The following is a 19,955-nucleotide window of genomic DNA, read 5'->3' as shown; positions in this document are numbered from 1 at the left end:
AATTTTAGTGACTCCATTTTGTAAATGAAGGCAACTGCGCAGACTAGGAAAATGTGGTTCTTTGAAGCCCGCAACATGCTGAGAGTTCATGGATCTAAAAATGGTTGGGGGTGCAGTTCTTTGCCTTCAGTGTCTGTTAGAGATGCCCTAGTGCCGCGGCTGCCTAGATCTGTGATGGTCAGGAAGTGACTAGATGGTACTGATGTCCGTGGAGGAGAGCAGGTGAGCAGAGCCAGGCAAAGTGACAGTGCACAAACACCTCCAGCGGTCCAGGCTCAGAGATGGCCTGTTTGTTTTTCTGTGAGCACTTCAAGACACAGCAGAAACTGAGACTTGGCTCTCAGTGAGGAGTTGGTGATGTGAGAGTATAGTTGAAGGGACAGCTGTGTGGCCTACTGGATGAGGTGCCACCTGGGACGCCTTCAGCCCATGTCAGAGTGTGTGGGTTCTACTCTTGCCTCTGCTGCTGATTCCGGCTTCCTGCCAGTATGCACTGTGAGGGTCAGCGAATGATGGCCCAAGTTCTCCGGTCCCTGTCACCCACTTGCATTCCAGGCTCCTACTTCAGCTTGGTGCAGCTTTTGATGGGTATTTGGGGAATGATCCAGAGGAGGACAGATCTCTGTCTCTCAAATAAGTGAATGTTTTTGTATAAATAGCTTTTTATGATAGTTTATTAAAATAATTTCTAGGAACTTTTTATGGAAGCTGAATTGTCTATACATTCTGCAGACCTTGGAAGAGGTTGGGAAAGCCTTAGGGGCTGATGGAATTGGGATATTTACGTAAGTGCTTAGGATGGGGCTCCGTGGTGATAGAATATAGCATGAAGCGAACGTGTGAGAGCCCAGGTGCTTCTAGGAGGGAAGGAGAGTTGTCCCAGTCTACGTAGTAACACATCCCAGTTTGTTACTGATCCTCTGACCTTTTCCTAATTATTAATCTATCATGGTAGAGAACATTCTGGTCTTCATCTATGCCTTAAGTTACGGAAGTTCCAAAGATGGGCTGTTTTCTTAGGGGAGAGCAGTGTACTCTGAGTGCTGTACTTACTGACAGACAAGCTTTGAGGTTACACTTACCTGAGACTTCAGTTTGAGTTTTAGAGGATTCTTTTTTCATGTATATGACATTTTTTTTTTAGGCTATGAATGTTAAAATAGAACCAGAAGAGACAACCGAAGCCAGAATTCATAATCTGAGACGTCGGATGGGTTGTCCAACTCCAAAATGTGAAAATGGTAAGAACATTTATCTGAATAAGAAAGAAAAAAATAAACAATTTGTTAATTCAGTAACGTTAACCCAACAATTACGTGCTGGTTGCAGAGTTGAACTTTGAGCAGTGGAGACTTGATGCATCACTGTCCTTGTTGTCATATAATTGACCTGTGGGAGAGAGTAATGGATCTATATGTGCATATTAGCGCGTTTCCCAGCTGTGGTACATTCAACTTTGAAATGAGCTTCAGTATTTTCATTGCAAACAAGTGATTTGTGAAAGAATAGGGACCTTTGAATAAATGTCTTAATAGATTTATTTCAGGCAAGGCAGACAGCCACTGTTTCTAAAATATAAAGTTTACTTGATGACTGCTTACGTGGCTGTCACTCGATGTTGTTAAGTCACTGAGAGGTAGACTTGAGTTCCTCTTAGGAGAAATGCTGTGCCCCCCTCTGTAGGAGGCACATGCAGGTGAAGAAGCTACTGAAGTTACCTCTTCTTAGGGATTAGTGAGTTAGCAGAAAGCAAGAGAGATCCAGGTCTGAGTCCTGGCTCAGCCACTGAGTGTTTGACCTTAGAGATATTTCTTCGTTATTTTTTAAATTTTTTTTGTTTTATGTGAGGGACAGAGCTCTCATCTACTAGTCTGCTTCCTAAATGCCTGCCGTGGCTGGGGCTGGGCCAGGCTGAAGCTAGGAACTGGAAATTCAGTCTGGATCTCCCACATGTGTGGCAGGCACCCTGCCTCCTGAGTGTACCACTGCCTTCCAGCGTCTGCATTGTAGAAGCTGGAGCTGGCATTGCACCCAGGTACTCTGATACGGGGTGTCAGTGTCTAAACTAGCACCTTCACCACTAGACCAAATCAAATGCCTGCCCCAGAGATGCATCCTTTTGACATCAGTTTTCAAATCTTTGAAATGGGTTCATTCTGGAGGATTAAAGTTAAGGAAAGCATTTAGCATAGTGTCCTACATAATAATGGACAGCCAGGGACAGTTGTGGTGCGGCCGGTTAAACTGCCGCTTAGGATGCCTACATCCACATGCTGGTTCCAGTCCCAGCTACTTTATGCTTCCAGTCCCGCTTCCTGGGAAGGCGCAGGTGATGGTCCAAGTGGGTTCCTGCTACCCATATGGGAGAGAGTTGGAATTCCTGGCTCCAAGCTTTGGCCTGGCCCAGCCCTGACTGCTGTGTGCTTTTGAGACTGAACCAGTCGATGGAATCAATCATTCAAACTCTTTCTCCCTCTCTCTCTCTCTCTCTCTCTCTCTCTCTCTCTCTCTCTGTCACTCTGACTTTCAAATAAATACATCTTTTAAAAAAAAAAAGATAGCTATTGTTTTAGCCAAAATGTTTAGTCTTTGGAACAAGAAGCTGGAGGCCAGGAAGGTGACCAGAATCATTTCAGATCTCATTAGAGATGGAAGGTGAAAGAGGTACAGTTGAGTTGTCAGCCTCATGGTCATGATAAAGAAGAACATGATTTTGTCAGTATCTGCTGTCTTAGGCTTAAGAAAACTATGTTCATCTTGCAAACCCGAGCAACATCTCCACGCGTACCTACATCTGATAATTTAAATGGTGTTAGAGTTTGCATTTGGTCATGAAGTAATCGGCATTGCGTTTACACTGGGTGCTACTTCCACTGAAATGGAAGTAGCCACGAAACTGTTTGCTTTGGGAGGGAGGTGATGAGGTGAGGGAGGAAGCAGAGGACAGCATAGTACAGAAAGAGCTCACTTTGGATTGCTTCCTACAGAGAAAGAAATGAAAAGTAACATCAAGCAAGAACCAGTTGAGAAGAAAGATTTTATTGTAGAAAGTGAGAAGGAAAAGCCTAAGAGTCGATCTAAAAAAACCACCAATGCTGTGAGTTAACCCCGCCCCTTCTCCGTCCCCCCTTTCTTCCTCATTCTCCTGCCCTTCCTTTCTTAACCCTTTTACCCCCAAGCATAAGCTTTTGTGCCTTACTTAGGTTTGGGTAACTTAGTGTCTGACAGAGAAATGACCTTTTCCAGTCACTGTAAATGGGTACTGCCCCAGGGCTTCGTGAGGATGGCGATGACCGCAGAAGTGAGGGCTTTGGTTGCCATTTTTCTGGATCGGGTTCACTCTGGCCCCAAGTTGAGTGTTAATGAGCAGATCGTGCAAGGCTAGACCAAAAGTTGTGAATGTTTCACAGCTTTTCAGTTAGCAAAAGGAAGGAAGGAAATGGAAAGAGGAGGAGGGAAGGGGTGGGGAAAGGAGTTGGAGTTGGGGCAAGGGCCTGGCAGAGCCTCAGGGCCACAGGGAGCTGTGGTGAGGACCTGGCAGAGCCTCAGGGCCACAGGGAGCTGTGGCTCTGTTGAAACTGATTGAGAGCCTGACTTGAGAATGCTAGAAAGCCCCTGTCTGCTTTTCTGCCCTGCCCCTCTGAGACACTGACACCCATGCTTTGAGGTTGGAATTAGAATTCGTCTAATTCGGGGCTGGCACCGTGGCAAAGCAGTTAGAACCACTTCCTGCAGTGCTGGCATCCCATATGGGCACCAGTTTGAGTCCCAGCTGCTCCACCTCTGATCCAGCTCCCAGCTAATGTGCCTGGGAAAGCAGTGGAAGGCCCAAGTACTTGGATCCTGTATCCACTTGGGAGACCCAGAAGAAGCTCCTGGCTTCAGGCTCACCCAGCCCTGGCCCTTGAAACCATTTGGAGAGTAAACCAGTGGATGGACGATCTCTCTGTTTCTGCCTTTCAAACAGATAAATAAATCTTAAACATTCTTTGATAAATTATTCTAATTGAATGTTTTCTCCTATAACCATCCCTCTTTGCTGCCCACTCCCTGCCAGATACAATTAGAAAATCAGCAGAGCCTCAACTGAAAGAGACACAACTCTGTAGTTGAACGCTCAGCTTCTGTTATGAGGTCCTGTCTCTGTATTGCCTCACTAGGGCCATTGGCTTAACGCACACGTGTGGCTGGGGAGTCAGTGTCAGCCCAGGACCTGCTCCTGTGCCCTGCCCTCTGGCTGTGGGTAGCTGTCTTCTCACCAGCTGTCACTGCACAGGTCTGGGCCCCGATCCCCAGTGCTGCTGCACAGGAGCACCCTGGTGACATGATTTCACCTCACTCACGCACTGAGACACTGAGGCTTGGTGAGGACTGCAGCCCGGGACTTGTGGAGGGACACATTTCAGTCCATAGCTGTGCCCTGTCACTGGCTATTTGGAGGAACCTCTTAACCATGATCCACAATTAGGAGTTAAAATTGTAGCTTAATGTCATGTAAGCTTTAGTTTCTTCTTATTAAAAATATTTTAAGTTATAAAAATTATATCCATTTATGTGGTGGTTAGGGGTATTAGGTGATATTTTGTGCACAGTATATAACGTCCAATCAGCGTAAATACATCTATCTCCTCAAATATTTAACATTTCTTTATGGGGGATACATCCAAAATCCTGTCTTGTTTTTTTGTTTGTTTGTGTTTTTATTTTTTTGACAGGCAGAGTGGACAGTGAGAGAGAGAGACAGAGAGAAAGGTCTTCCTTTGCCGTTGGTTCACCCTCCAATGGCCGCCGCGGCCGGCGCGCTGCGGCCGGCGCACCGCGCTGATCCGATGGCAGGAGCCAGGAGCCAGGTGCTTCTCCTGGTCTCCCATGGGGTGCAGGGCCCAAGCACCTGGGCCATCCTCCACTGCACTCCCTGGCCACAGCAGAGGGCTGGCCTGGAAGAGGGGCAACCGGGACAGAATCCGGCGCCCCGACCGGGACTAGAACCCGGTGTGCCGGCGCCGCTAGGCGGAGGATTAGCCTAGTGAGCCGCGGCGCCGGCTTGTTTTTTTTTTTTTTTTAATATCTATAGTTGCCTTTCTCTCCAGTAGAGAACTCCAGAACTTTTTACTGCTATATGAGTTGATGCCTATTCAACAATCAACTTTTTTCCATTTCTCCTTCCCCCCTCCTTCCTTTCCCCTCTCCTCCCCAGCCTCATATTCACCCTATACTTTGGAATTCCATGAGATCACCTTTTTAAAGATTCCACATTGTGCAATTCTTGGCTTTTTGTGCTTGGCTTATTTTGATTAACATAGTGGCCTCCATTTCTATCCTTGTCTTCAAGAATGACCAAGATTTCATCCTTTTTTAATGGCTGGGTAGTATTCCTTTATGTAGATACCACCTTTTTCTTTATTCATTATTAACTTAAAAGATTTTTCCTTTTATGCAAAATTGACCTTTTCCTTCATAAATTTGCTTTTTGTTATTATCTAAGATTTTTCTTTTAGAAAACTATCTTTAAGCTCTTTAAATAACTTTAAACACATGACAGTGGAGAAAGCTAGGAGGTTGTACGTTAAAGCTGGGAATGTGTGGAGTGCTGTGAAATACCTCTCATAGAAAGTGGGAGGTGCTCGTATTTGAAATACCCTTTGTGGAGGCTGAAGCATTGGATGTGGGATGGAGAGACTAGATTGCGCCGTCGACCGCTTGGCGACCCTGAGTCACAGCTGCTGTGTGCACTCTCCTTGCCGCAGGTGGACCTGTACGTCTGCCTCCTGTGCGGCAGCGGCAGCGACGAGGACCGGCTTCTCCTGTGTGACGGCTGCGACGACAGCTACCATACCTTCTGCTTGATCCCACCGCTCCACGACGTCCCCAAGGGAGACTGGAGGTGTCCTAAGTGTTTGGCTCAGGTAAGAATTAATGGCAGGGGTAGCGTTAGAATGTTACTGTTAGTGCATTTTTCTTCCCTTTGGGCTTTAGATTTGCCAGTGGATAATCCTGAGGCCCATGAAGTGAACTGGACGGGACCTGAGTCGGAGAAGGGTCTCAGAATCGAGGTCTGCAGTGTTGAGGAAGCTAAGGGACAGTAGCGTTTTGCTGAGCAATTAGACTGTGTCTTGTTTTGTTTTTTAAGATTTATTTATTTATTTGAAAGGCAGAATGACAGAGATTGATCTATTAATCTTCCTGCTGATGATTCACTCCCTAAATGACCACAGTGGTCAGGGCTGTGGCAGGCTGAAGCCAGGAGCCTGAACTCCATCTGGGTCTCCGCTGTGGATGGAAGGGGCCCATGCACTTAGGCCAGCTTCTGCTGCATTCCCAGGTGCGTTAGTAGGGAGTTAGATTGGAAGTGAAACAGCCAGGACTTGAACCCACACTCTGATATAGGGTACTGGTATGGTAGGCAGTGGCTTAACCCATTGTGCCACAACACCAGCCACTACACTATTTGTTTGTTTTTAAAATTTAATTGTAAAAAGCATTACATGCTGTTTGCAAGAATTCTCTCTCTCAGGGGTTGGTGTTGTGTTGTAACAGGTAAAGCAGGTGCCTGTGGCACTGGCATCCCAAATGGGCACCAGTTCGAGTCTTAGCTGCTCCACCTCTGATCCAGCTCCCTGCTAATGGCCTGATTAAGCAGTAGAAGATGGCCCAAGTGCTTGGCTACCTGCACCCAAGTGGCAGACCTAGAAGAAGCTCCTGACTCCTGTCTTTGCATTGACCCAGCTCCCAAAATTATGGTCACTGGGGAAATGAACCAGCAGGTGGAAGATCTCTCTTTCTCTCTCTCTCTCTCTCTGAATGTCTGCCTTTTAAGTAAATGAATAAATCTTTTTAAAAATTTCTCTTTTAAGATTAGCTTATTTGAAAGGCAGAGTGACAGAGAGAGAAAGGGAGACGCAGAGGAATCTTCATCTGCTGGTTCACTCTCAGGTTGGCCAAAGCAGCCAGGGTGAAGCCAGAAGCTGGGAACTTTGACTATCCTGGTAGAACGCTGAAGAACTCAGAGATGATTCCTCAATGTGGTGATAGCCACTCTTAATGTGATGGTGTGTATCCATCCAGATCCTGTTCTAAACAAATGCAGTTATGTTACAGGAGTGATTTTAGTACTATTTTTCACTTAGAAATACACTTCCATGTGACATTGTGATAACTGATATTTTTCGTGGTGCGTGGTGTCTCTGGTAAAATCTAGAAGGGATTTGCTCCCACCTTTGTGAGGATTCCTTTGTCTAGCGAGGCAGTCAGCGGGGAGGTGATGGTCGTGTCAGGGTGGGATTATGTCACAGTAGTGAGGAGCTCAGCCCCAGTGCGGGGCCAGGGCTACAGTGCTTTTCCATTGTCTCCTGTGAAGGGGAAGGCACTGGGCCAGTGTCCGGGCAGGGCAGGGGCCATGGGTGGGAGGTGACTTAAGTGGTGAGTTCCCCTGGTAGGGATGACTTGGCGGTGGATCCGGCTCACTGGTCCAGAGTGGCTTGGCTGGCTCCGGCTACCCCTCGGTGCTTTGTTTCTGATGACGTTGTTAGATTATAGGCACATACTGCTGGTTTGGCAGTCCTTCGGTTTCCATCGAGTGACTTCTAGTCTGTATTTGTTGATTTTATGGTTTGGAGTCTCAGAGGCCGTGATTCCTTATCAAGGTAGAAAATACCTTCCCCTGTTAGGGGACACCGTGTTCCTGTGTAATGGAGCTGTATGAGAAAGCACAGGGCCTTTCCATCCAGGCGTCCACTCTTGAAGCTCCTTACGGGATCTAACCCCAACACAGACCTCAGGTGCTCACTCAGCACTCAGTGCCTGATCATGAAGGAAGCTGACTGATTGGCTGTCTTTCCAAACATTTAAATTCCAGGTTGTGGTAAATAAAATAGAGATTCTGTTTGCTTTAGCAAATAAATAGGTGAAATTTGTTTCATTTGCTCACTAGACCAATCCAATTTTTTGTCACATTAATTTTTCCAATGTAGATCTAGCATAAATGTTAAATAAGGACATTGGCAATTGTACTTGGAATTTTCAAGTGTCATCTAGAACACCAATTTTGTTTTTATTTGCAGGAATGTAGTAAGCCACAAGAAGCATTTGGCTTTGAACAAGCAGCCAGGGACTACACCCTGCGAACTTTTGGGGAAATGGCAGACGCCTTCAAATCCGACTACTTCAACATGCCAGTCCATGTAGGTACACATGCAGTGCTTTAATTTAAGCTTTTAGTTACTTTTGGAGAACAATGTATCTGAAGACAGATTGAGTGGAGGCCTCTTCTGATGGTCATTATGCAGAATGAGAGATTAGCTTGGTTTCATTGTATTTAAATTCCCACAGTACTGAAAGATGCATTATGATTTTTCATTTAAGGATTTCTCTAGAAATAGCTGTCCCACACAATCATATAGTAACAGCAACAGAATACCAGTAAAGAAAATAATCAGTAATCCTTTCAGTCCAGCAAATGCAATTTAAAGAAAAGTTATAAAATTTGTGAGTGGCTATGATATGCCAAGCAATATATACCTTGGGAGTATACTTCTGTCCCCCCCCCCAAGATTAATTTATTTATTTGAAGGGCAGAGTTAAAAGAGGCAGAGAGAGAGGTCTTCCATCCATTGGTTCACTCCCCAGATGGCCTCAATGGCTGGAGCCATGCTGATCCAAAGCCAGGAGCTTCTTCCAGGTCTCCCACACGGGTGCAGGGGCCAAGGACTTGGGCAGTCTTCTGCTGCTTTCCCAGGCCATAGCAGAGAGCTGGATGGGAAGTGGAGCAGCCGGGACACAAACCAGTGCCCATATGGTATGCTGGGCACTGCAGGCGGCAGCTTTACCCACTGTGCCACAGCACTGCCTCTGGGAACATACTCCTTGTTTGTTATGAGACCATAAGTTAGTATTTTGAACTTCAGGGTAAGATTGCATTTTTAATTTTCCCTTACTCAATCAGGAGCACAAGCACTTCTCATTCAGCATTTATTATTATTCCTCAAGTAATTTCACCGAAATTAAGTGATTTCCTAACACTAATTCAAGATGAATTAGTGGTTTTCTTTTCTTTATTTTTTTTAAGATTTTATTTATTTATTTGAGAGGTAGAGTTACAGAGAGAGTGACAGACACGGGTCTTCTCCCATTGGTTCACTACCCAAATGGCCGCAACGACCGGAGCTGTGCCAATGTGAAGCCAGGAGCCAGGTGCTTCTTCCAGCTCTCCCATGCGGGTGCAGGGGCCCAAGGACTTGGGTCTGCTTTCCCAGGCCACAGCAGAGAGCTGGATGGGAAGAAGAGCAGCCAGGCCTAGAACCGCCCATATGGGATGCTGGCCCCTCAGGCAGAGGATTAACCTGTGCCACGCTGCTGGCCCCGAATTAGTGGTTTTCTTCACCATTAATGCAAGTGCTCCGTCATGTGGGTCTCTTTAGTGGGATTATTTTCTTGGAATTGCTAGTGGGGCTACATGAGAGCCTACCCCTTGTCCCACTCGAATACCTGACTCAGTTTATGGAACCTCAGCAAATACATGAGCAGACCTGATTTTCCTTAAGTTGTAATTACTTGTTTAATGCGCTTAAATTTATACTTGATTTGAGTTTTCAGTTCTCTTGACTCCCCACATGTGTACTCGGTCAGTCTTGGTGACTTGCATACAACCTCTTCTAGCTGTAGCTGGCCGCGTATTTTTCTAAGATGAAGACGCTGAGGGGCAGGCATGGAAGTTTCCTGCCTCTGGACTCACTGTACTCCACTCTCCTCGCCTCCTTTTATAGTGGGGCCAGGTTGATAACAGGAGCATCAGTCCATTTTGTTTTTTAAATGCTTATTCATTTTCATCTGTTGAAAGGCAGAGTGACAGAAATCTCCATCCACTGATTCACTTCTAAAACGCCTGCAATAGCCAGGCCTGTTCCAGACCAAAGCCAGGAGCCAGGAACTCAGTGTGGCTGTCCCAGGGGCCGGCGGGGGCCCCAGCACTTGAGCCACCATCGGCTGCCTCCCTGGATGCAGTAGTAGGAAGCTGGGTCAGAAGCTGCAGAGCCGGGACTCGACTTGGCCCTCCGCCAGCACTCCAGTATGGGATGCAGGCATGGGTGGGTGGAGAGGGCTGGAATTCTTAGTTCCTGCCCCTCTTGGTTATAAAATTCCTTTTGGAAGATGGAGTTGTCGTCTTAAAGGCAGAATTGGTCCTCAGGATGTTATTCTGTGATTCCTGTCCCCAGACTGGATGCAGTTTGTGACTGTCTGAGAAATCTCATTTTTTCTTCCTTGTGTTTCCAGATGGTTCCCACAGAGCTGGTTGAGAAAGAATTTTGGCGACTGGTAAGCACTATTGAGGAAGATGTCACAGTGGAATATGGAGCTGACATCGCCTCAAAGGAATTTGGCAGTGGCTTCCCTGTACGAGACGGAAAAATCAAGCTTTCGCCGGAGGAAGAGGTAGGCCCTTGGGTTTAGGGAGCTCTGCCATGCAGGCCGCTGTTCAGCGTGCACTCGATCAAAAGGGCACAGCTGGGTTTATGGAGCCCTCCTGGAAAAGACAGACGCCCATGGAAGTGGCTTGGAAGAAGTTACTTATTCCTGGACATTGTTGATTGGCTGAAGTGGTTTCATGATTTGCTCTCGGTAACTCTTGGCTACCAGATTGTTCATGAATTCAAGACTGAGGTGCTGCTGTGACTGCGGGTGTGAGTGGGAACATGGCTCACCGGCTGTAGATTCTGTACGTTGCTTCTCTTTCTGTAGGAAACTCAAAGGGTTGGGGTCGGGCCTGGTTACCCTGGCACCTGAATGTTTAGGAGCCTGCGAGTTTCCCTGCTTGCAGACTCCTAAGAGGGTTTCTGTTCCTATTCTGGTAGGAACTCTGATTTGACGTTGAAATCTGGCATACGATGAGAAGTATGTAATTGTATGTGTGTAGCTGAGTCACAGCACTAGAGCAGGAGAGAAGATGTGCCCAGCACCCCCGAAGCTCCGCCTTTGCTCCTCTCCTCCCTCCCCCTCCCTCTCAGGATAGCCACCATCCTGGCTTCTCCAGTACCTGGGCTGGTGTGTGCACTTGTGAGCTTTGTGTAAGTGGACTCTTTCCAGGAAGAGAGGCAGATACAGACTCATTTACTCTCTGAATCCATTTGTGTGGCGTTCACACATTTGTGGGCAGCACAGTGGCTCCTCAGCTCCCCTCCTCCCCTCTTATTTTAAAGGACACTGTTCTCAGCTGGCTCCTGCAGCAGTGCCGAGCGATGCAGCTAACTCTTCTCTCTCTGTTGTGTTTTTAGGAGTACCTTGATAGTGGCTGGAATCTGAACAACATGCCAGTGATGGAGCAGTCTGTGCTTGCCCACATCACTGCTGACATATGTGGCATGAAACTTCCGTGGCTGTACGTGGGAATGTGCTTTTCATCCTTCTGTTGGCATATTGAAGACCACTGGAGCTACTCGATTAACTACCTGCACTGGTGAGAGGTTCCACAGAGCCTGGAGTGATTGGCTAGCTGAGTAGAAAAACTAGTAATGGGCCACTTTTTTTTTTTTTTCTTCTTTTTTAAGATTTTATTTATTATATAGAGGTAGAGTTAAACAGATAGAAAGGGAGAGAGAGAAAAGTGACCACAATGGCTGTAGTTAGGCCAATCCAGAGCCAGGAGCCTCCTCCAGGTTTTCCACACAGGTACAGGGACCTAAGCACTTGGACCATCTTCCACTGCCTTTCCAGGCCATAGAGAGCTGGATCAGAAGAGGAGCAGTGGGGACAAGAACCAGTGCCCACGTGGGATATGGGTGTGGCAGGTGGAGGTTTAGCCTACTACACCACAGCACCAGCCTCTGGGCTACTTTTTAAAAAGATTTTTTCTTTGCTGTTGGAGCAGACATCCCAACAAGCTAAAACACTGTTTCTTAAAAGATTCCCTGGAAATGCATGAATCTGCTGAAATTGCACATACACAGAAAGGTCAGAAGGCATTGAGCTTTGCTTTTAGTGTGGAAAATGCCATTTGGAGGCAATGGCGGCCCATTGGGGCAGGCATTTGACTCAGCCATTAGGATACCATTGTGACGCCTGCATCCTATATCAGAGTGCCTGGAGTCCAGTCCTCTACTTCTGATCCAAGTCCCTGCTATGGACACCCCGAAAAGCAGCAGGTGATGGCTGGAGTATTTGGGTCCCTGTCACTCATGCGGGACACTGGATCGGGTTCCAGGCTCACCTCGGCATGGCCCAGCCCTGGCTTTTGTGGGCATTTGGGCAGTGAACCAAATCTGTCTCAAATAAATAAAAATACTTCGGAAAAAAAAAAAACAACACCACTTTGGGAGAGGCTTAGAGGTGGCACAGTGTCTCCCAGGTCCTTGTACCTCCAGCTTGCTGGGCTGCTTTCTAGCGTCACTGTGCATATAGTTGCGTGTCCTTATCTTGTGTGCATGTCGGGGCATGTGGGCTTCATTGTTTAAGCTCTTCAACCAGAGTCATTTCTTCACATCTGTTTTTCTCTTCTCTATTCCTCTTGCTCCTAAGTTCAAAAATATTTGAAGATCTGTAACATACTCAAATCTTCACACAAGGAATTTGAGGATGTACCACAAGAAAGGGGGAATTGGCATCTATATGTGCACATAAGCATGGTTCTACTTCCCCAGGCAATTGTTCCCAGCTGTAAAATGAAGATTATGTTTACCATAGCTCACAGGGATGCAAGGATGTTACAGATTAATTGGTTGACAATTTACAGTGCTTTGAAGAATAAGAGCTCTTTAGAAATGCTAATTGCCTTATTAGTGTTTGATTTAACCTCCTCTGTCAGGAGGGGAAGAGCAAAGGAAGATGGAGAGTCATCCCCTTGTCAGTTGCTGTGGAAATTGCGGCAACCACATAGCCTGCAGCTAACATAAGACCTTATATTCTTAGAAATTCTGGGTATCTGCATCTTGTCAAGGGCCAGATAGCATGGGAGTGGGGAGAGGGATCTCGGATAAAAAGTCTCATGTTTAAGCTTTTGACTTGGAGGGGGAAATGCATCACACACGTTCAGTTTGATCTGAACATTCCTCTGTAACATGGTCGTACAGAGCAGGAGCTAAACAGTAAGAACTGGTTCACCCTTTTATTTGTGTTGACGTGGGGGCTGATTTATTTTCGTTCTCTGCTTCCAGGGGTGAGCCAAAAACCTGGTACGGCGTCCCCGGCTACGCTGCCGAGCAGCTGGAGACCGTGATGAAGAAGCTGGCTCCAGAGCTGTTCGTGTCGCAGCCGGACCTCCTGCACCAGCTTGTGACCATCATGAACCCCAACACGCTGATGACGCATGAAGTGCCTGTACGTTCTGCAGGGAAGAGGTCCTCCATCTGCTGCTTCTCTCCCCAAGTGGCCACAGTGGTTTTAGCTGGGCCGAAAATGGGGCGATCTGAACTCTTAGAATCTTTCATACCTTGTGCTTACTTTAGAAAACAGTTTTGAATCCATGATTTTAATTTTGGATAATGAACTGGTATGCATGGTAGATCTTAGTTTTACCTCTATTTGTATTTAAGATTCATTTATTTGAAAGGCCAGAGTGGGGGCTATTGTTGTGGTGTAGCTGGTAGAGCTGCTGCTTGCGATGCCAGCATCCCATATGGGTACTGATTTGGGACCTGGACTTCCTATCCAGCTCTGCCAGTGCACCTGGGAAAACACTGGAGGGTGGCCCCAATACCTGGGTCCCTGCACCCAGTGGGAGACCCATAAGAAGCCCCAAGCTCCTGGCTTTGTTTGGCCTAGCCCAGATCCAGCCTTTGCAGTCATTTGAGGAGTGAAACAGCAGATGGAAGATCTCTATCCCACTCTATAACTCTGCCTTTAAAAAAAAAAAAAGAAAGAAAGAGAAAAAAAAAAAAAGACTGGAGTGACTGGGAGGGAGAGGGAGAGCCCAGGATCTTCCACCTGCCAATTCATTCCCCAAATACCTTCAACAGCCATCTTGGTCTCCTCTATGGACGGCAGGAGCAGAAGGCCAGGGCCATAATCCCTGCTTGCCTAGTCGCTTTAGCAGGAAGCTAGATCAAAAGTGTCAAGTAGTCAAGACTCAAACCAGGCACTATGAAGTGTAGACATCCCCAGTGACAGTGTACCATGACACTTGCCCAATTAAGCTTATTTTAAGTGAAAACTTATTTTGAGGGCTTGAACTTGGATTTCAGGGTTCCCAGTCTGGCCTGAAAGGTGCTGCTGTGGTCGCCTCACCGAAGTTCTGTACAAGGTGGTGACACTCAGATACTGGCATTCTTTTTGGAGCATGCTCTGAAGACAGTTTTGGGAGGCCAGTATGAGGAGTGCATCTTTGTTCAACAGAGTATAAATGATGCATTAACATTGTTAAAGTGAATTTTTACATAGATTTATTTATTTATTTGAAAGGCAGAGTTAGGGAGAAAGAAAGATCTTCCATCTATTGGTTCACTCCCCAAATGACTGCAACAGCCAGAGCTGCACCAATCCGATGCCAGGAACCAGGAGCTTTTTCCAGGTCTCCCACGTGGGTGCAGGGCCCAAGGACTCAGACCATCTTCCGCTGCTTTCTCAGGCACATTAGCAGAGAAGTGGATCAGCATTGGAGCGGCTGGGACTTGAACTGGCACCAGTATGGATGCCAGTCCTGCAAGCAGTGACTTTACCCGCTACGCTACAGTGCCAGCCCCAAAGCGAATTCTTGATTTTCATGTGACCTAAATTTTTTTATTTTGGATCCACAGGATAGTCAGTGGGGACAAAGAGGAAGGACTTTTCTTTGAGGGGTCATAAATTACGCATGGACCATAGCTTAGAAATAATGATTGAACCAGAGTACCACGTCTCCTTGTTGGGATCTTCCCCATTGATTTTTCTCTTCCTGTTGGTTGGTCTTCCCAGTTTGCCAAGGAACTTGCTATAAATGAGACTTAACTCTGATTCTTTAATAATTGAGCAAACTATGTAACAGGAGATTCTAGATCAACAGAGATGATTGAATGAACTCCTTCTGTACCCAGGGACTCAGAATTTATAAAGGCATGATGTTTGTGCAAATAATGGAAGGGCACGGTGGTCTGTGGTGTGACAGTGGTGTCAGCTGGAACATTTGGTCTGTTAAGAGTCAGAAAGGGCTCATCAATGAGGTGGCATCTGCAGGTCTACAGGAGGAGCTGAGTGCAATGATAAGTTATCACGTGGGTTTAGCAGGGAGTTGGGGATGCAGGAAGTAGTTTAGGGAGAAGGGATTGTGCATCTGGGATGGGTGATTGTCTTTAACTTTGTGCAGTATCAGAACCTTGAAGGGCCTGTTACCCAACAGTTTCATGGGGCTTGCCCCCGGCACTCTCGAGTTCTCTGGTTCTGGGTGAGGCTTGAATCTGCATTTTCAACAAGTCCCTCGCTGCTGCTGCTGTGGTGAACCACTGATGCAGGGAGGCAGGCGCTGGGCAGGCTGGGACAGGAAGCTGGGGCAGTCTCCGTGCTTGTGGGGTGCAAGCAGAGAGGAATGATGGAAGCTAAATCTGAGGTCCAGATCAGGAGTTCTGTGTGAGATTCTTGAAGTAAAGCGAGATTTCTTTCATTGGCATCAGGAGGGAATGGTATTACATTAGGGTCTTTCATAGTTGCTGCTGTGTTTTGCTAAGTGGTTGGTGTAAGCCCTGCTGTCCGTGTGAGGCACTGCTCCCTCGTGTGGCAGGAATTAGTGTCTGCAGTAGAAGCTGCTGTCTGAAAAATCATCAATACCAAGTCCCTGTTGTCTTTAGTGGGATGCCACCATCCAAGAACCTCAAAAATATCAATCTCTTCTTTCTAGGTTTACCGAACTAATCAGTGTGCTGGGGAGTTTGTGATCACCTTTCCAAGAGCCTACCATAGTGGTTTTAACCAAGGCTTCAACTTTGCGGAGGCTGTAAACTTCTGCACCGTTGATTGGGTATGTAATCATGGCTGAGTGAGGGTTTCCAGATGTGGATGGGGAGCTGAGTGCGCTCAAAAGCACCAGTGTAGTCGCTTCAACCCATGGCTGCCGCGCCGGCCCACCTGCAGGGCTGTTTGACAGTCTGCCGTGTGGGCGCTGGCCCCGCCCTGGCAGCACACACACACTAAGCGCCCTGCTGAGGTGGGCCGCCCCTCCCCGGCGTGGTGAGCCTTTCTTCATGGAGAGAGTGTGCTGATGGCCTCTGGCTGAAGCTCAGGGTCTCTCTGCAGTGGTAACTGATCCAGGGCAGGACGCCGCGTTGTGTGGCACCTGTTCTCATGATCTACAGCTCGGCTGTCGGACGGCTGTCGTCGAGTCGTTTGGTTTCAGTTAGTTAAAAAGTTCGATTTTGACATTGCTCTTGTTTTTCACTTGCTTGGAGAGACCTGTCAGGATTGAGTTTGTGTGCTGTTAAGGCTGATAGATTCTAAGTTTGTGATAGTGCGTTTTACAGTTGTTTCAGGAAATGTGCAAATGCAGTTTCCAAACAGATGCCACACTGGTGTGGACACTAACACATTGTTAAAGCACTGATTTTTACCTGAGTGACCTAATCTGTCGTATCTTTGCAGGGTAAGATAATAAGGCCTGGACTTAGCTGGGATTCTGGCATTCTGATTTTAGGGTTGATAAATAAGTGCTACCATGGAGTGTGATATTCGGTAGTTCAGTGGTACAACCCAGAAGTCTTTGCAAGTGGAGGAAAGATGAACTGATGTTTCCTTCTGTCTTTGGCCCCAGCTCCCGCTAGGCCGGCAGTGTGTGGAGCATTACCGCCTGCTTCACCGTTACTGCGTGTTCTCCCACGATGAGATGATTTGCAAGATGGCTTCCAAGGCGGATGTGCTGGACGTGGTAGTGGCTTCAACTGTTCAGAAGGACATGGCCATCATGATCGAGGATGAGAAGGCTCTGAGGGAAACTGTCCGTAAATTGGTAAGATTTTTGGAAATCCAATTGCGTGTCATTGGGTATTACATAATAAAGTTGTTATGCACCTTAGTGTCATATCATTTCCTAATTTATGTAATTCCCTTCATGGCCATTCTGGTGGGTGTATAATAATCTTATAGTAGTTTTAATTTTCATTGACTATCTAAATTATCTGCCACCTGAACCTGTTTTCCATGAAATGTCTGTTGCAATGCTTTGCCTTTTTTTAAAAAAGTCCTTAGGGACTGGTGCTGTGGTACAACAGACTAAAGGCCTGGTCTGCAGCGTCCACATCCCATCTGGGCACCAGTTCTAGTCCAGGCTGCTCCACTTCTGATCCAGCTCTCTACTGTGGCCTGGGAAAGCAGTAGAAGATGGCCCAAGTCATTGGGCCCCTGCACCCACATGGGAGATCTGGAAGAAGTTCCTGGCTCCTGGCTTCAGATCAGTTCGGCTCTGGCCATTGCAGTCATTTGGGGAGTGAACCAGCAGATGGAAGACTTCTTCGTCTCTACCTCTGTGTAACTCTGTCTTTCAAATAAAATAAATCTTAAAAAAAAAAAATGTATTTATTTGAAAGCCAGAGCTACAGAGAGATATGGTGAGACAGGGAGAGAGAGATCGATCTTCCATTCACTGGTTCACTCCCCAAATGGTCACAACAGCTGGGACTGGAACAGGTTGAAGTTAGGAGCCTGGAGCCTGAGCTCCATCTGGGTCTCCCATTTGGGTGGCAGAGGCCCAAGCACTTGAGCCATCTTCTGCTTTCCCGGGCACATCAGCAGGGAGCACAGCGGCCAGGACTTGAACCAGCTCTCCAGTATGGGTTGCTGGCGTCACTGGTGGTGGCTTAGCCTGTTGTACCATAGCATCAGCCCCTCGAAGGTTTTTAAAAAAACAAAAAAACAAACAAACAAAAAAATAAAACAAAAAAAAACAAAAAATAACATCTTATTCCATTTTATGGAACATTTTGAATTACTCTTGGACATACCTCTAGAATCTAGAGTGTTGCTCTCTGGAGCCCGCCTTCCCTGTGTCCCACAGGTGGGAACAGCTGTGCCCAGGGAGCTTCAGTGGCTTTCATCAGGAACAAGCGCTCATTTTAGAAGAAGGATAACCAGATGTGGAATTCACAGATGAAAATTGGGTGTAAACTGCTTGGGTCACTCCCAGCTAAAATCTCTGGAGTTAGTCCTTAATCTCACTTTAAACAGGAATTCCAAATATCTCCATTCCATCAAGGCCTTGTGTTCAGTTGTAAATGAAAGCCACACTCCACTCATGGGTGTTTCCTTACTCTTGTCCGTAATTGTCACACATGAAAAGGTTAAAACACAGTGCTTCATGGCGGATTTGATTAGGACCAGCATTCCCAGGGCTGGATTTGGATCCGGTTCCAGACCAGGAGAAAAGGCAGTAGCAGTTTGGTCTTTGAATGACGAAGGAATATCCCACAGGGGTCCAATGGTGCAAAGTATGATTGAAATGTTTCCTCACAGCGTTTCGTTTAGGAAATCCTTCTTGCGACTTGAGGCTTTGCTAGTGCAGAAATGCCCTAACCGACTCAGATGACAGCCCTTCAGCAAACTTGTGCAACAGGCTGAGACCCTGCTCCATCGCATTGTTTATGCATGTGGTCTTCTGGCTGCCTGTCTTCCTCCTCATTTTTGTACTTTTTCATAGTTTCTCCAGCAGCGTCCCTCAAGCCCTACATAGTATTTCCTTGGAAGTCAAAAGCATGTACATTCCCTTTGATCTGTACCCAGAATACAGAGATGGCAGCTGGCTGGCTTGCAGTGGGATAGATGACAACTAACCTCGGTCGTCCTAGAGTCCTCTTAGCTGTTGTCATACTCAGACCAAAATGGCCAAACATAAAGCCCACCCTACCTTGTCTAAAAAGGGATTCTCCCTACGTGAGTGAAGTCTACTCACTTGCTTCTGTTTGCTGGGTCATTGTTACTTTGTGTCCTACACATCTGTAATCATCCATCTCTACTTGGGTTAAGTTGTTTTTTTTTTTTTTTTTTTTTTAATTCACCTCCTGCAAGCTTGTCTTGGCTGGGAGTTTTACTGTTCTTTAGAAGCCTCTTAAAGTAACCTTTATTCTAGGGAGTGATCGATTCAGAAAGAATGGATTTTGAGCTGTTGCCAGATGATGAGCGTCAGTGTGTAAAATGTAAAACTACGTGCTTCATGTCTGCCATCTCCTGTTCTTGTAAACCTGGCCTGCTCGTGTGCTTGCACCACGTCAAGGAGTTGTGTTCCTGTCCTCCTCATAAGTACAAGTTGCGGTGAGTAGGAAGAATGATTTCACAGTGGCGCTGCTGTTCTAGGCCTGGAACGTGAGGTGGGGTACGTCTCTCTGAAAGCTAAGCCTGGGATTCTGTTCCAGATATAGATACACTCTGGATGACCTCTACCCCATGATGAATGCACTGAAGCTTCGAGCAGAGTCTTACAACGAGTGGGCCTTAACTGTGAATGAAGCTTTGGAGGCAAAAATCAACAAGAAGAAAAGTAGGTGGCGCAGAAAGTGTGACTTGGGGGTCAGCAGTTGAAGCTGATTGGGATGTCACCAGCTATCAGCAGAATGGACTACGTGAAGCCAGCCTGGCCTTAACCTTGGCTAACCCTTCCTTGCAGCTCGGCGAACAGGGCAGTAGCAAAGAAGGTTTTAGACCAGAAGTGGGGGAGGCAAAACCTCGCATTTCATATAGAACCTTAGAAAATTAAAGTCCTTGTACTTAGTACCTTTGAAAGTCACTGCTTTTCTTCCCATCTCTTTCACCTCTCAGGGGAAGAGAACAGTGTCACTTCCTTGAGCACACTGACCACTTGCCGACTACAGAATAAAATCCAGGGGAAGAAGTGGGCACGCCCCCATAAGATCACGTGGACTTTGTCTTGACAAATCAATCATTTTCCTGATTTTGTGTCTCTTAAACAAGCTGTATCTTAACATTTCCATAGTGAAGAATAATTCTGTATCCTTGTTTATAAAACTTGGTGCCCGGCCGTCCCCCAGGGAGGCAAATGGACACATTTGATGTAAGACGTT

General features: G+C 46.7%; 1 protein-coding gene across 3 annotated transcripts in view; it reads left to right on the top strand.

Annotated features, from left to right (window-relative positions):
• KDM5B (lysine demethylase 5B) overlaps positions 1-19,955 on the top strand; it is a 77,414-nt gene that overhangs the window by 42,769 nt on the left and 14,690 nt on the right. For all 3 annotated transcript variants that reach the window (XM_002717590.6, XM_008268570.5, XM_051821110.3), the window contains exons 6-16: positions 1,145-1,241; positions 2,988-3,097; positions 5,748-5,906; positions 8,061-8,180; positions 10,270-10,428; positions 11,268-11,449; positions 13,143-13,305; positions 15,794-15,913; positions 16,700-16,894; positions 19,007-19,188; positions 19,290-19,414. In XM_002717590.6, the coding sequence (XP_002717636.3) occupies positions 1,145-1,241; positions 2,988-3,097; positions 5,748-5,906; positions 8,061-8,180; positions 10,270-10,428; positions 11,268-11,449; positions 13,143-13,305; positions 15,794-15,913; positions 16,700-16,894; positions 19,007-19,188; positions 19,290-19,414 (1,612 nt within the window). The remainder of the gene's footprint in view (positions 1-1,144; positions 1,242-2,987; positions 3,098-5,747; positions 5,907-8,060; positions 8,181-10,269; positions 10,429-11,267; positions 11,450-13,142; positions 13,306-15,793; positions 15,914-16,699; positions 16,895-19,006; positions 19,189-19,289; positions 19,415-19,955) is intronic.

The sequence above is a fragment of the Oryctolagus cuniculus genome, chromosome 13 (assembly GCF_051225735.1).
Source record: "Oryctolagus cuniculus isolate XC-2025 breed Fujian yellow rabbit chromosome 13, ASM5122573v1, whole genome shotgun sequence".
Lineage (NCBI taxonomy): Eukaryota > Metazoa > Chordata > Mammalia > Lagomorpha > Leporidae > Oryctolagus > Oryctolagus cuniculus.
This window is presented reverse-complemented; position numbering and strand designations above follow the sequence as displayed.